Consider the following 14,288-nt stretch of genomic DNA (forward strand, 5'->3'; position numbering starts at 1 on the left):
ATAAGACTCAATACACAACACAACCACTAAGACACAGAAATCACTTAGCAACTCATCCACTAAATCACAAATAAAAGTGGGATGGATAGCTCAAAAACAAAGTCATATAATATTCTACACTATTCCTTGTGTAAACAAATACAATCTTAACATTTTGTTAAAACATGTTTTATTACTTTTGGAAATCAATAAACTTGGTAATGAATTCCATGCCACCATTGCTCGATAATGAACTGTTCTCTGTATTAAACTAGTTCTACACGGAGGCAACAGAAAACGACCCTCTGATGACTGCCGAGTAGAATGATGATGTCTATCTGAAAAAAATTATAGGTTACTATAAAGTATTTCTGGGGTTTTAGTTATGATGATATTTTTAATAAAGCACACTAGAGAATAATGGTCTCTCCTCATTGGAGTATGAGATAAGATAAGATAAGATAAGATAAGATATGATCAGATAAGATCAGATAAGACAAGATCGCACTGTATTGATCCCCTTGGGGAAATTCAGGTGCCACAGCAGCAACTGGCGGACAATGCCAAAGAAGTCAAGTATGTGTCATGTACAAGGTAATAAAAGAAACTAGGTACTGAAATAAAATAAAGGTAATGTATAAATAATATACAACAACAGGGACAGTTCAAATAAATACAAATTAATCCTGTAAAGTTCACACAAACTCACTACCTGAAACATTCAGTAAATAGTTATTTGGATTTATGGAACATTTGGGTTCTCTACTCATTACCACTGTTTTATTACTGTGCTTTGTGTTGTGCCTAATGCATCCAGTGCGACTTGAAAACAGTAAGAAAAACACAGTGAAGAACACGGTGAAGAACACGGTGAAGAAGAACACGGTGAAGAACACGGTGAAGAAGAACACGGTGAAGACGAACACGGTGAAGAACACGGTGAAGAACACGGTGAAGAAGAACACGGTGAAGAACACGGTGAAGAAGAACACGGTGAAGAAGAACACGGTGAAGAACACGGTGAAGAAGAACACGGTGAAGAACACGGTGAAGAAGAACACGGTGAAGAACGCGGTGAAGAACACGGTGAAGAAGAACACGGTGAAGAACACGGTGAAGAACACGGTGAAGAAGAACACGGTGAAGAACACGGTGAAGAAGAACACGGTGAAGAACGCGGTGAAGAACACGGTGAAGAAGAACACGGTGAAGAACACGGTGAAGAACACGGTGGAGAACACAGTGGAGAACACGGTGGAGAACACGGTGAAGAACACAGTGGAGAACACAGTGGAGAACACAGTGGAGAACACGGTGAAGAACACGGTGAAGAACACGGTGAAGGACACAGTGAAGAACACAGTGAAGAACACAGTGAAGAACACGGTGAAGAAGAACACGGTGAAGAAGAACACGGTGAAGAACACGGTGAAGGACACAGTGAAGAACACAGTGAAGGACACGGTGAAGAAGAACACGGTGAAGAAGAACACGGTGAAGAACACGGTGGAGAACACAGTGGAGAACACGGTGGAGAACACGGTGAAGAACACAGTGGAGAACACAGTGGAGAACACAGTGGAGAACGCGGTGAAGAACATGGTGAAGAACGCGGTGAAGAACACGGTGAAGGACACAGTGAAGAACACAGTGAAGGACACGGTGAAGAAGAACACGGTGAAGAACACGGTGAAGAAGAACACGGTGAAGAACGCGGTGAAGAACACGGTGAAGAAGAACACGGTGAAGAACACGGTGAAGAACACGGTGGAGAACACAGTGGAGAACACGGTGGAGAACACGGTGAAGAACACGGTGGAGAACACGGTGAAGAAGAACACGGTGAAGAACACGGTGAAGAACACGGTGGAGAACACAGTGGAGAACACGGTGAAGAAGAACACGGTGAAGAACGCGGTGAAGAACACGGTGAAGAAGAACACGGTGGAGAACACGGTGGAGAACACAGTGGAGAACACGGTGAAGAAGAACACGGTGAAGAACGCGGTGAAGAACACGGTGAAGAAGAACACGGTGAAGAACACGGTGAAGAACACGGTGGAGAACACAGTGGAGAACACGGTGAAGAAGAACACGGTGAAGAACGCGGTGGAGAACACGGTGAAGAACACGGTGAAGAACACGGTGGCGAACACGGTGAAGAACACGGTGAAGAACACGGTGGAGAACACGGTGAAGAACACAGTGGAGAACACAGTGAAGAACACAGTGGAGAACACAGTGGAGAACACAGAGGCAGCAGATGAAGCAGAACGTTCCTGTGACCCCAGGACAGCCAGGTTGATAGAGAATCATTCAGGAGGAACCTTCCAGTCAGAGTTTCAGTTCCTCTCCCAGTTCCTTCTATTTTCCGAGCGAACTCCACATGCAAAGACTTTTAGAAAGAAGCAGTCAGGGTGTTCTGTTCCCACCCTGCATGTTCCTAGCAGTTTATTTGAACTCTGCAGTGTTTCCCCCTTTAGTTTGTTTGTCCAGATGAGAACAATGACCTTTGAACTCTGGTGGCACCAAATAACGACCTGAATGTGCAGTTTGTTAGGAGTCAGAATGCAATCTGAACTGACTGCAGAGGTAATAGGTCACTAAATGGGAAGGTAACACTTTACAATAAGGGTACATTAATTAAGGGTTAGTTAATGCTTAATAAGCATTAACTAACCCTTAATTAACAGTTAACTAATGTGTTCATATTAACTGAGGTATTAATTTATACATTATTTAATAGTTTATAAAGATGACTTTTAAATAATGTATGAATTAATACCTTAGTTAACATGAACACATTAGTAAATGATTACCAGACACATTAGTTAACTGTTAATTAAGGGTTAGTTAATGCTTATTCAGCATTAACTGCATGTAAATGTACCCTTATTGCAAAGTGTTATCAATGGGAATGGGTGTAAACGATGTATTTAATATTGTTAATATTGTTAATGATGCTATGGGATGGTGTTAACAAGTCACTGTGTTTAATATTGTTATCTAGCGAATGTGCTGGATGCTGTCCACCAGAGGTGGGGACTCGAGTCACATGACTTGGACTCAAGTCAGTTTGAATTGCTTGAGACTTGACTTGATGCATGAAGAGAAGACTTGAGTTGAGACTGGACTTGACTTGGGTTCTGGTGACTTGGGACTTGACTCTGACTTGTACTCTGATGACTTTGAAAAGGTTTCTAAAGTCTTGACTTGAGATCTTGTGTTTGTGTAAATGACTCAGATTGAAAGTGATGAGATTTGTTCCAGCAGACGACTGAATTTAAATTCTGTTTTCTGAATTTGTATGGAATGATTGAATTTATTGAAGTTGAAACTGATTATAGAAATCAAACTCATGATGCTCTTACCAAGTTTTTATCCTATTAAAACCATATTGCATTGAAAAGTCCTAGATATTTAGTTTTCTTTAAGATATTTAATTGATACTGGACTCTTGATTTGTTCTGACTTGACTTGCTGTTCTACATTTAGACTTGAGACTTGACATTAATGACATGGACTTGACTTGGACTTAATTTAGTAATCTACAGACTTGGGACTTGACCTGAGACTTGTGCCTCAAGACTTGAGACTGACTTGGGACTCGAGCAAAGTTGACTCGGTCACACCTCTGTTTTTTATGTTGCACACCATCTTCTGCACCGGCTTTACAAGCTGGATTCTCCTCGGGACAGGAAGCACAGTGTGTCTTGTATCTAATGAAAAGAAACGCCTCAGAAATCATCTTTAAGAAACTGAAACACACTGTTCGTTTAAACCAACAGAGAGATTCAGTCGGACCTGGAGGCCGACTTTGCAGGAGACCCGCTGCCAGATGGAGTGTTCACATGTAACGTCAAAGGTGTTTATTTCTTCACCTACCACATATCAGCCAAGAGCCAGGTGAGTCCTAACGGTGTTTCTTCTGCCCGAGTCCCTCTATCTGTTTTCCCCTTTCCGTTCCCCCTTCACCACGACACCATGAGCCAGATTTGACCAGAAGTGAGACGCTTCACTCACTTCTTTATTGAGCAGTATACAAAAGGAAGTAAAAGTTGTTGTGAAATTTTAACCTTAAAGAGTTACGAAACCCCAAACCCAAATCTGTGCAAACCCTGACATCTTATGGTGAATGTTACTGAAATGTCCATCTGCTATTGGCTGATCTTTGGTGCCAGGTGATGATGTCAGCACCTGTTGTAGGAGGTGACATCACCTTCTATATAACTATCAGAGGTGGAAAGTAACTAAGTACATTTACTCGAATACTGTACTTAAGTACAATTTTGAGGTACTTGTATTTTACTTGAGTATTACCATTTTATGCTACTTTATACTTCTACTCCACTACATTTCAGAGGGAAATATTGTACTTTTTACTCCACTACCTTTATTTGATAACTTAAGTTACTAGTTACTTTGCAGATTCAGATTATTAATACAAAATATAATCGACTGATAAATTGTGATGTATTATTATAGATTACTGTAAGCTACCCAGCAGTATATAAAGTAGTGGAAATCAGCCCCACCTTTTCCAGCTGCAACATTAAAGTGATGCTTACACATTAATGCATCAATAATTATAATTCAATAATATAATATATACTGTATTATTCTGAAATGGGCCATTCTGTATAATGAGGACTTTTACTTTTGTTGCTTTCAGTACATTTTGATGCTAATACTTTTGTACTTTTACTTAAGCAACATTTTGAATGCAGGACTTTTACTTGATAACAGAGTATTTTTATACTGTGGTATTTCTACTTTTGCTTAAGTAAAATATCTGACTACTTCTTCCACCACTGATAACTATAAGGTTAAAAACTGTCTGTTTCCCATCTGCACTTAAAACCACTATTGTAAAGCCATTAGATCTGTGTGTCGTTGCCATGGATGTGCCAAGAGAGAATTTGTTCTTTATAGAGACACTAGACCGTCTGACAGCTGAGAGGGAGACAGAGTATAGGAGACAGAGGGAGGTCAGAGGTCAGAGGTCAGGGCCTGCAGCTGGTAGAGATTCAGTGTCTTGCTCAAGGACACTTCATACAGTTTAGACAACTAAAACATCTTGGTCAAGGTTTGGGAAAGGCTTTGGTTAAAGGCAAGGCAAGGCAAAGCAACTTTATTTGTATCGCACATTTCATACACTGAGGCAATTCAAAGTGCTTTACAGAGTAATAAAAAATACAGTAAAGGTGAAAGATTTACAATTAAAAAGTGCAAAAGTACAAGAGACAGGAGATACAAAAGATAAAAGACTTAAAAAGTAAAGTAGTGCAGTTCAAATCAAGTGAAATACAAAGATAAAAGAACAACAAATACTCCCACTTTTAGATGCACATTGTGAGTGAATCCATATGTTTTTCTTGAATTTTCTTTTCCCCTGTCCTTCCTGATTCTACTCTTGATCTGATATTTACATCAGATCTCACTCACATAAGAAAAACCTTCGCTACAAATCACATTTTAGATTGAAACTTCATAATATCTCAGGCGCGTCTGAAGTTAGGAATGCTGCATGTTATCAGATAATTGAATGCTGAATATCCGTACGACCCGCATGTTGTTATCATCCAGGTGTGTCTGAGGCTGGTGAAGGAGGCGGTGAGTGAAATAAGCTTCTGTGATTCGTCGGAGGGCTTCCTGGTCACAGCCGGCTCGGCGGTGCTGGAGCTGGAGGCGGGGCAGACCGTCTCGCTGCAGACCACCAGGTACAACAGCATCGTCGCGAACCACGACAGCGCCAGCCACACCTTCACCGGCTTCCTGCTCTTCCCCACCGGCTAGAGAGTTAGCTCCGGTTCTGTTATGGGACGGGGATCCACGCTTAGGTCTATCCTTCTGCTATATCTGTCTGTTAACAACCTCATTAAAAAATATTTACCATTTAGCTCTAGAGCTGCTAAACGTTCTCATTTTTTCCACTTTTGAAATAATGCTAGTCGCCTACTATTAGCTCCATGCTAAAGTGTTAGCATGGAGCTAACAATAATGTGGCGTACTTCTTCAAAGATTTCAGTTTGGGATCATTTACATTCTCATAAACATTCGTCCACAGCTGTGATTGGTCAGCAGCTTGACAACGCAGGAGAGAAGGAACAGTGTTGAAGTTTTATTTCATTCTTTAACACTTTACAGCAACAGCAAACGGGTGTGAACTGGGAATTACAACCTTCTGCCACTTTCCATCTCTCATCTGAGGTGACTCCAAGTTTGATTGATAGTTTTTATCATCATAATAGGCAGCAAAGATGCAGCAAAATATGACAGAAATCCATTTGGAAACCAACCATCCCTGAGAAAGTCACATTAGGGGAGTGTTCATCTCTTAGGTAAGCTGACATCAAATCATTTAGCAGATAATATCTACTCATCCCCCAGATATTTATGCCGTGTTCACGTCACACCGGATTTACTGTAAACATGAAATACAGAAGGTCACATCTGCCCCCTAGTGGTGATTACAAGTAAGACATGTGGGAGTTTTCTGTCACAGACGGCAACATGGCAGCAAATCCAGCGATGTTGGCAGTCCAAGATAATAAAAATCTGAATTATGAGTTATATTCACAACAATCTATATGAACCAGTAATCCCTTAAAATACCCTTACATTTACATTAATTCATGGTAAATCCCCTTAAAATGAGTTAAGGGAGTTATTAATGGAGGAGATCCCATAAAAAAAAAACCTTGAACTCCCCTTAATGTGTGACTGCTTACTTTCTAATTTAATGTAAAATTCAGGGAGACAGGAACTTTCCATTAATAGCTCATTAATAACCTGTAAACCTGCACTAAAGACATGAAAAATCCCTTAATTTCTAGTGTCTCTGTGAATCAACCCATGAATAAATCCCTGATGATACTAACTTTACTTTATTAAAGCTGTTATTATTTTCATTTAATTAATGTTTATGTAATGAGAAATGAAGGACATTTCAGGGATAAAATTAAGGGGTTTGGTTTCGTAGTGAATACAATCAACTGCACTAATAAAAAAAACAAGCAATATTTCTGCTGCCGTTCATTTATGGTTGATTTTGAATTCATGAATAAAGATCATTTTGGATGAGGGTTGAAACCACGTCAACGCTTTTAATCTGATATGATGTGAATTTTGCATAAAACAAACTGGTGACGACATGAGCATCTAAACAATCACCTGCTTTTAACAGAATTCAACAAAAAGTTTTTACTTAACTGCTAAATACTCACATGTAGTAAAATAAATGTACTATTTTAAAAATGAATTAAAAAGATAAAGTGTAACTTTCAGATTACTGTTCATACAGGCAGCTGCCATGTGGAAACATCTGTGCATCAGGCTAGACAAGTTAGCATCTTCTTTTAAATAAAGTTTAAAAAAAAAAACATTTTCACAGGCTTCTTTTTGTTCTTATGGAGTTGCTTCAATTTGTATTTTTGTGTTTTTATATTTTGTCATGTCATCCCATAAGGAGGGAACGTGACACATAGCGCCTCCTGCTGGTTGTGTTCATTCCTGAGAAAGCCCCCATGCATTTTCCCAGTGACAAGCACAAAATAATAAGACTTTGCTGTCTGGACTTCAGAACAGTCTTTATTCTGAATAGATTCAGTGAGTGAGTTCTACCTGAACAGACATTTTCTTTCATAGATATGGTTATGAACTACAACTTCATTACAATTAAACACTGTCAAAACTGTATTTTGCCTTTAGCAGGACCGTTCATATCAGTCTTCATATAGACAGCAGACATGTGTCACTCTAGATATAGAAATTCAAGAGTGTGGAACAGAGGCTTGTTAGTTAATAAAGTGTAAATGTGTATGAAGCAGCTGTCAGCAGAGAGCAGCTGAGTCAGCTTGTTGTGGTGTGGCTGTAGATCCATTCAGTAACGTTCTCAGTAAAAGTGAATAGTGTGATAAGGTGGATTTGTTTCCAAATGTAGGTTACTGTGACACAGTAAACTGTCTTGTCTTTAGCCCTAGTCTCTACTCCAAAACACACAAGATGAAAAGGAATTCTGGCACAACTTGCTGACCAGGTGCATGGGATGGGCGGGTAACGACGGAAAAGAAAAAAGAATCCAGCAACACGTCACAGTGCTGGGAACAAACGTTTATTAGTAAAAACCAACGCATTTCGGCTCGTATTGTTCATCAGGGTTTATGAATAATTTGAATGACAAACCCTGACGAAGGCCATGAGCCGAAACACGCTGGTTTTACTAATAAACGTTTGTTCCCAGTAGCCTACTGTACAGAGCCCGGGAGCGGCCATCGGGAGAAACATAATGTATGTCGTGGCCACGATTTACTGTAACGTGAGCACGATATGCAATTCGAGCTCTCGTTTTCTCTTTTTCGTGCGCACGAGATACGATTCGTTCCCTCGATTTCCTCTTTACGTGCACGAATTGCCAAAACGTGCCTCTAAATAGTGACATGGTGCTCTGGATATATAATCCATGCGCTCTTCAGGAGCTTATAAAGAGTCAGTCACATATTGGTGATCATGTTTACATGTGGCCTGTCCTGGGTGTGTTGCAGCACCTGATTGTGTTTACATGGCCTGAAGGTTAAGTGGATAAATATGTTGCAATATTTGGGGGATTTGCCTATTCAGTGTAAGCAGACAATGGATATTAACATACCAAATCCTTACTAGGCCTATCTGCAATACCTAAAAGGTTCCTTTTAAGTTGCATTTTTTTCCTAAACTGCACAGTTTAACGAAATCGAGGGAACAAATTGTATCTCATGCGCACGAATGGACTAAAACGTGACGCACGGTACAGTAAATCGTGGACTCAATATAACTTTTTTTCTCTCCGTACTACTGCAAGTTCTGTAGCCTGAGAAGAGTCGACTCAGCTCCGTGAAGGAAGTCACTTCACCTGAAAACCCTCCATGGAGCGACTTCAGCTGCAGACCGAGGCTGAAGCTGCTCAACTCAAAACTCAAAGATGAAACAAGCTGCAAAGACTCAAAAACTTACAAAAGATGGAAGAATTGCCAGCACTCTCCAAAATAATAATCATCACAGTGTGACATGCTGCATGTTACAAAGACTGCCAGTTATTCTCCACATTTCTGCAGCTTTATCAAACAGACAGCTGCTTTCCTCAGCTCTGATTGGCTGAGCTGGGTTGTAAAACACATGATAAACACACCTGTGACCACATAACAGTCCATTTAAACTCCAAAACACTTCAGCTGAAAACCAATATATTTGGGTAACACTTTACAATAAGGGTACATTAATTAAGGGTTATTTAATGCTTAATGAGCATTAACTAACCCTTAATTAACAGTTAACTAATGTGTCTGGTAATCATTTACTAATGGTGTTCATGTTAACTAAGGTATTAATGTATACATTATTTAATAGTCATCTTTATAAACTATTAAATAATGTATAAATGAATACCTTAGTTAACATGAACACCATTAGTAAATTACACATTAGTTAACTGTTAATTAAGGGTTAGTTAATGCTTATTAAGCATTAACTAACCCTTAACTTATTGTAAAGTGTTACCTATATATATTTGTATATTGCATTGTATGGTATAGTAGTTTTGTGGATGGATTCAGGTCCAAATCTTGACAGTTTAGTGCATTAATGCTCAGTACAGAAATAATAAATAAACACACACCTGTAACTGCATAACAGCTATTTTACATATTAATGCATTAACCCAGAATCACCACTTATTCTAATGCCAACCAATATAGTTTGATTACCGTTTAACATTGGAGTATTAATATGATTATTCACTCATTACCGATTAGAAATAAAGCTGTAATGGGTTTTGAACTGTGTGTGTGTGTGTGTGTGTGTGTGTGTGTGTGTGTGTGTGTGTGTGTGTGTGTGTGTGTGTGTGTGTGTGTGCTGTAATGGAAGTGTAGGGGCTGAATGGCTGAATACTACAGCAGCTCATTAATTATTAAACAGAGTGTCAGGTAGCAGAGACACAGCTGTCACTCTGCTTTCTTTTCTTTTCATTCCTCAATGTCTCAGTAAAAAACTCCAGAGGGCGTTCTTTACTGTGACTGTTTTTTATTTATTTTTATTTTTTTTATTGAACATTTATCAAAGCGGTTCCGGCCCGCTGGCATGAAGAATCTGTTTTTTTCGAGGCGGATCTGTTCAGGAAAGCAGCATGAAGACCAGCAGAAACGTCACAGAGCAGCAACACGCAGCAGTCAGTCACATGGAAGAGGAGAAGCTAAAGTCTTCTGGTCCAGTGGTTCTCAACGTGGGGTCCGGGGACCACCAGGGGTCCTTTAAGGGTTTCCAAGGGGTCCCCAGTAAATTGATCAGTGGTGGAAGAAGTACTGAGATGTTTTACTTCAGTAAAAGTAGCAATACAACAATGTAAGATACTCCATTACAAGTAAAAGTCCTGCATTCAAAATCTTACTTAAGTAAAAGTACATAAGTATTGGCAGCAAAATGTACTTAGAGTATCAAAGTAAACATACTCATTATGCAAACTGTCCCCATTTAGAGAGTTATATTTTTCATAAATTATTGGAATATTAATACTGATTTATTGACATACATGTACATGTAAGCAGCATTTTAAAGTTGTCAACGTGAAGCTAATCTTAACAGTTTAGCTTTACTTTTGGGTAGTCTAATCTATAACAATGCTATTTTATAGTTATTTTATAAAGATGATCACATGTTTTAAATATAAAATATTTATCTGAAAAGTAACTAGTAACTATAGCTGTGAAATAAATGTAATGGAGTAAAAAGTACAATATTTCCCTCTGAAATGTAGTGGAGTATAAGTACAAAGTAGCATAAAATGGAAATACTCATATAATACTTTACGTACAAGTACCTCAAAATTGTACTTAAGTACAGTACTTGAGTAAATGTACTTAGTTACTTTCCACCACTGAAATTGATGAATTGTTAAACTTCACCATTATTTCATTTACAAGAAGTTAACACAGTTAGAAGAATGACTGTTTTGGTCATAGTTTCTCTGTTATCTCTCTACCTACAATACAGACAGTCATGGAGTTCTGGACAAAATCACATCTGACAATAAAAAATATTCTCAGATTTGGGTCTGAGAGACAAAATGTCATCAAATGGGGGTCTGTGGCTCTAATGTGGACTGAACTAGAGGTGACCTTGATATGAAACAGGTTGAGAAACACTGTTCTAGTCCAGCAGTCTGATCTCAGAGCAGCAGGTTCAGTTAAATCTCCATCAGACGCCTCCTGCTCCTCCAGGTCATTTCCAGTCTGTGCAGATTGCAGTCATTAGATTCAGCTGCATTAGATGAAACTTTAATGATTACAGTCATAAATGTCATTTTACATTTCACACATTATACTGGTGCAAAATTCTACGCTAATATTGAATAATATGCTTTCCTTTGGGATGTTAGTTCCAACCAGAAAAAGATCTAATTATCTGGAGAAAAAGTTAGATAAGATATGATGACATGAATAACTTATGATGAGAAAACAACATAAAGATGAATGAATGTCCTGAATGGGCTTCCACAGCTGCAGGGGGCGGAGCTTCAGCCCAAAGCGTCAGCAGCTGATTGGACGCTGAAGACTCCGTTCCTGGCGTAGAAAGTGTTCTTCACCACCGAAGATCTGCCACTGGCCGGACTGCTGTAGTCCAGACTGTAGTCTCCTGTACACATAGAGCCGGTTAAACTAGATCAGACTGTAGTCTCCTGTAGAGACATAGAGCCGGTTAAACTAGATCAGACTGTAGTCTCCTGTACACATAGAGCCGGTTAGACTAGATCAGACTGTAGTCTCCTGTACACATAGAGCCGGTTAGACTAGATCAGACTGTAGTCTCCTGTACACATAGAGCCGGTTAGACTAGATCAGACTGTAGTCTCCTGTACACATAGAACCGGTTAGACTAGATCAGACTGTAGTCTCCTGTACACATAGAGCCGGTTAGACTAGATCAGACTGTAGTCTCCTGTACACATAGAGCCGGTTAGACTAGATCAGACTGTAGTCTCCGGTACACATAGAGCCGGTTAGACTAGATCAGACTGTAGTCTCCGGTACACATAGAGCCGGTTAGACTAGATCAGACTGTAGTCTCCTGTACACATAGAGCCGGTTAAACTAGATCAGACTGTAGTCTCATCTACACATAAAGCTGGTTAAACTAGATCACACTGTAGTCTCCTGTAGGGACATAGAGCCAGTTAAACTAGATCAGACTGTAGTCTCCCGTAGGGACATAGAGCCGGTTAAACTAGATCAGACTGTAGTCTCCCGTAGGGACATAGAGCCAGTTAAACTAGATCAGACTGTAGTCTCCCATAGGGACATAGAGCCGGTTAAACCAGATCAGACTGTAGTCTCCTGTAGAGACATAGAGCCACTTAATCTAGATCAGACTGTAGTCCCCTGTAGACAGATAGACCTTTTTAATCTAGATCACACTGTAACCCCCTATAAAAAGAGGTCGACCAGTTTAATCTAGATCAGACTGCAGTGCCTCCATCTCACCCAGCCTCCAGCCGTACTCCCAGGACGACAGCAGAGGGAAGTCGAACTTCTCCTCCGGTCTCTTCTGGCCACGCCTCTGCAGGTACAGGCTCCGCCCCTTCCCCTGCACAAGATGTTAGTATTAGTTTTTAATACGTTCTTTTATTAGACAGTAAACACTGCAGAGTTATGGGAGTACTGAGGCAATATGACAGACAAACTGTGAAATATACACACAAACACATGTGCTCCAAAACAGAGGAGAAGAGATGAGAAGCCTTTTGTTTTAACCCCTTGTACACTGACTTTTCTTGACTTTACCCTTAAATTTCCCCTTAAGTAGCTTCAAAGTTGGAAAAAAAAATCCTCACTGTACAATAATGTCACATCTTCTGTATCTGCTTGAAGCTCTAGCTGCTTATATTGAATGAAATATTCAAATACAAGATGCCATGTTTTTATAGCTGCACCATCACATCAAATGGAAAAAATCTAGATGTTTGTGCTTCATTTTCTACACATTTCCCTGTAAGTCAGCCTGACATGTTTGGTGTCTTTGGAAAACTTGTTATCTTGACTAGAATTTAAAATAAAGTTCTGTGGGTTTGAACAAAGCTCGGCTGTGCAACCTGCGTTTGTAATGCTGGACCCAGTGTTGGGGGGGGTGGCAGGGAAGAGGAGGTTAACCTTATATTTAAAATTTAGATTTAATGAGTTTTCATTTCAAGCCTCAAGGCAATAAAAACTGGAAGAGCGTGCGGACTGTTTCTATCTGCTGTACTTCTGGACCACAAACAACAGGAGGAGTGTTGTTGTAGTGAGACAGATGAGACAGAGGAATAATGGCAGGTCAGTGACAGTGTGTACATGTTGGGCAGCCTGGTACAGAGTCTGTCTGGTCTGAGGGGAGACCGGCCTCATCAGCCCCCCCGCCCCCCCCACAGGAGGAGGAGGAGGAGGAGGAGGAGGAGGAGGAGGAAGGTCCCTCTGCTTCTCTGGTGCCTTGGTAACCGGAGGCAGGACCGTCCTGGGGGGGCGGAGCACAGAAAAACACTGCTTCATCATCACATCATCACTACATCATCATCATCATCATCATCATCATCAGTTTCATAAAACATTACAGATAACACTTTACAATAAGGGTCACTAAGTTAAGGGTTAGTTAATGTTTAATAAACATTAACTAACCCTTAATTAACAGTTAACTAATGTGTCTGGTAATCATTTACTAATGGTGTTCATGTTAACTAAGGTATTAATTTATACATTATTTAATAGTCATCTTTATAAACTATTAAATAATGTATAAATTAATACCTTAGTTAACATGAACACCATTAGTAAATTACACATTAGTTAACTGTTAATTAAGGCTTAGTTAATGCTTATTAAGGGGGGGGGGGGGGTTAAGATTTGTTTCATGTCTGGTTTAAGATTAGGATTCGGATTAGGTTTAGGAAAGGGTTTAAGGCTAACACTGGTTTAGAATTAGGACTTGGGGTTTAGGGTTTATTACACATAACTTAGTGTTCCCTTATTGTAAAGTGTTACCACATTACAGATATAACGTATAAGAATTAGAAGTACAAGTGTCTTATGAATGTTTATACCTAATTAACCTTCTCAGTGGGACAACCTCTGATAGATAATACCCCACTACACACACACACACACACACACACACACACACACACACACACACACACACACACACACACACACACACACACAGTGGAGTTCAGTGCTACAGCAGTGGGTGGCGTCTCAACACATTTCAACACGAGGCTAAAAAGCTAAAAAAACAAAAAAGAACGCAGC

At 39.7% G+C, this 14,288-nt stretch overlaps 2 protein-coding genes across 2 annotated transcripts in view; one reads left to right on the forward strand and one right to left on the reverse strand.

Annotated features, from left to right (window-relative positions):
* The window catches only part of LOC139666280 (complement C1q subcomponent subunit B-like), an 11,631-nt gene extending 4,282 nt beyond the window's left edge, over window positions 1-7,349 (forward strand). The window contains exons 4-5 of the mRNA XM_071545455.1: window positions 3,768-3,885; window positions 5,566-7,349. Of these exons, the coding sequence (XP_071401556.1) occupies window positions 3,768-3,885; window positions 5,566-5,775 (328 nt within the window). The 3' untranslated portion in view covers window positions 5,776-7,349. The remainder of the gene's footprint in view (window positions 1-3,767; window positions 3,886-5,565) is intronic.
* Window positions 7,350-11,524: 4,175 nt separating this feature from the next.
* On the reverse strand, window positions 11,525-14,026 carry LOC139666281 (protein SPMIP1-like). The gene is made up of 4 exons (XM_071545456.1): window positions 14,022-14,026; window positions 13,335-13,494; window positions 12,489-12,591; window positions 11,525-11,643 (listed from the first exon to the last, which is right to left on the reverse strand). The coding sequence occupies exons 1-4, from the start codon at window positions 14,024-14,026 to the stop codon at window positions 11,525-11,527; spliced, it is 387 nt and encodes a 128-aa protein (XP_071401557.1).
* Window positions 14,027-14,288: the final 262 nt, after the last annotated feature.

This window comes from Centroberyx affinis, unplaced genomic scaffold (assembly GCF_046629955.1).
Source record: "Centroberyx affinis isolate AG114_WGS23_722 - 3 ecotype Tasmania unplaced genomic scaffold, CSIRO-AGI_Caff_v1 ptg004914l_1, whole genome shotgun sequence".
NCBI lineage: Eukaryota > Metazoa > Chordata > Actinopteri > Beryciformes > Berycidae > Centroberyx > Centroberyx affinis.

Bases quoted from the DNA above. Each gene is read 5' to 3' on its own strand.
- LOC139666281 (XM_071545456.1), bottom strand. The intron at 12,592-13,334 runs GTACACACTGTC...CATCTTGTGCAG, and splicing joins TGTACCAGGCTGCCCAACAT to GGGAAGGGGCGGAGCCTGTA. The intron at 11,644-12,488 runs GTGAGATGGAGG...CTATGTGTACAG, and splicing joins GGAGTACGGCTGGAGGCTGG to GAGACTACAGTCTGGACTAC.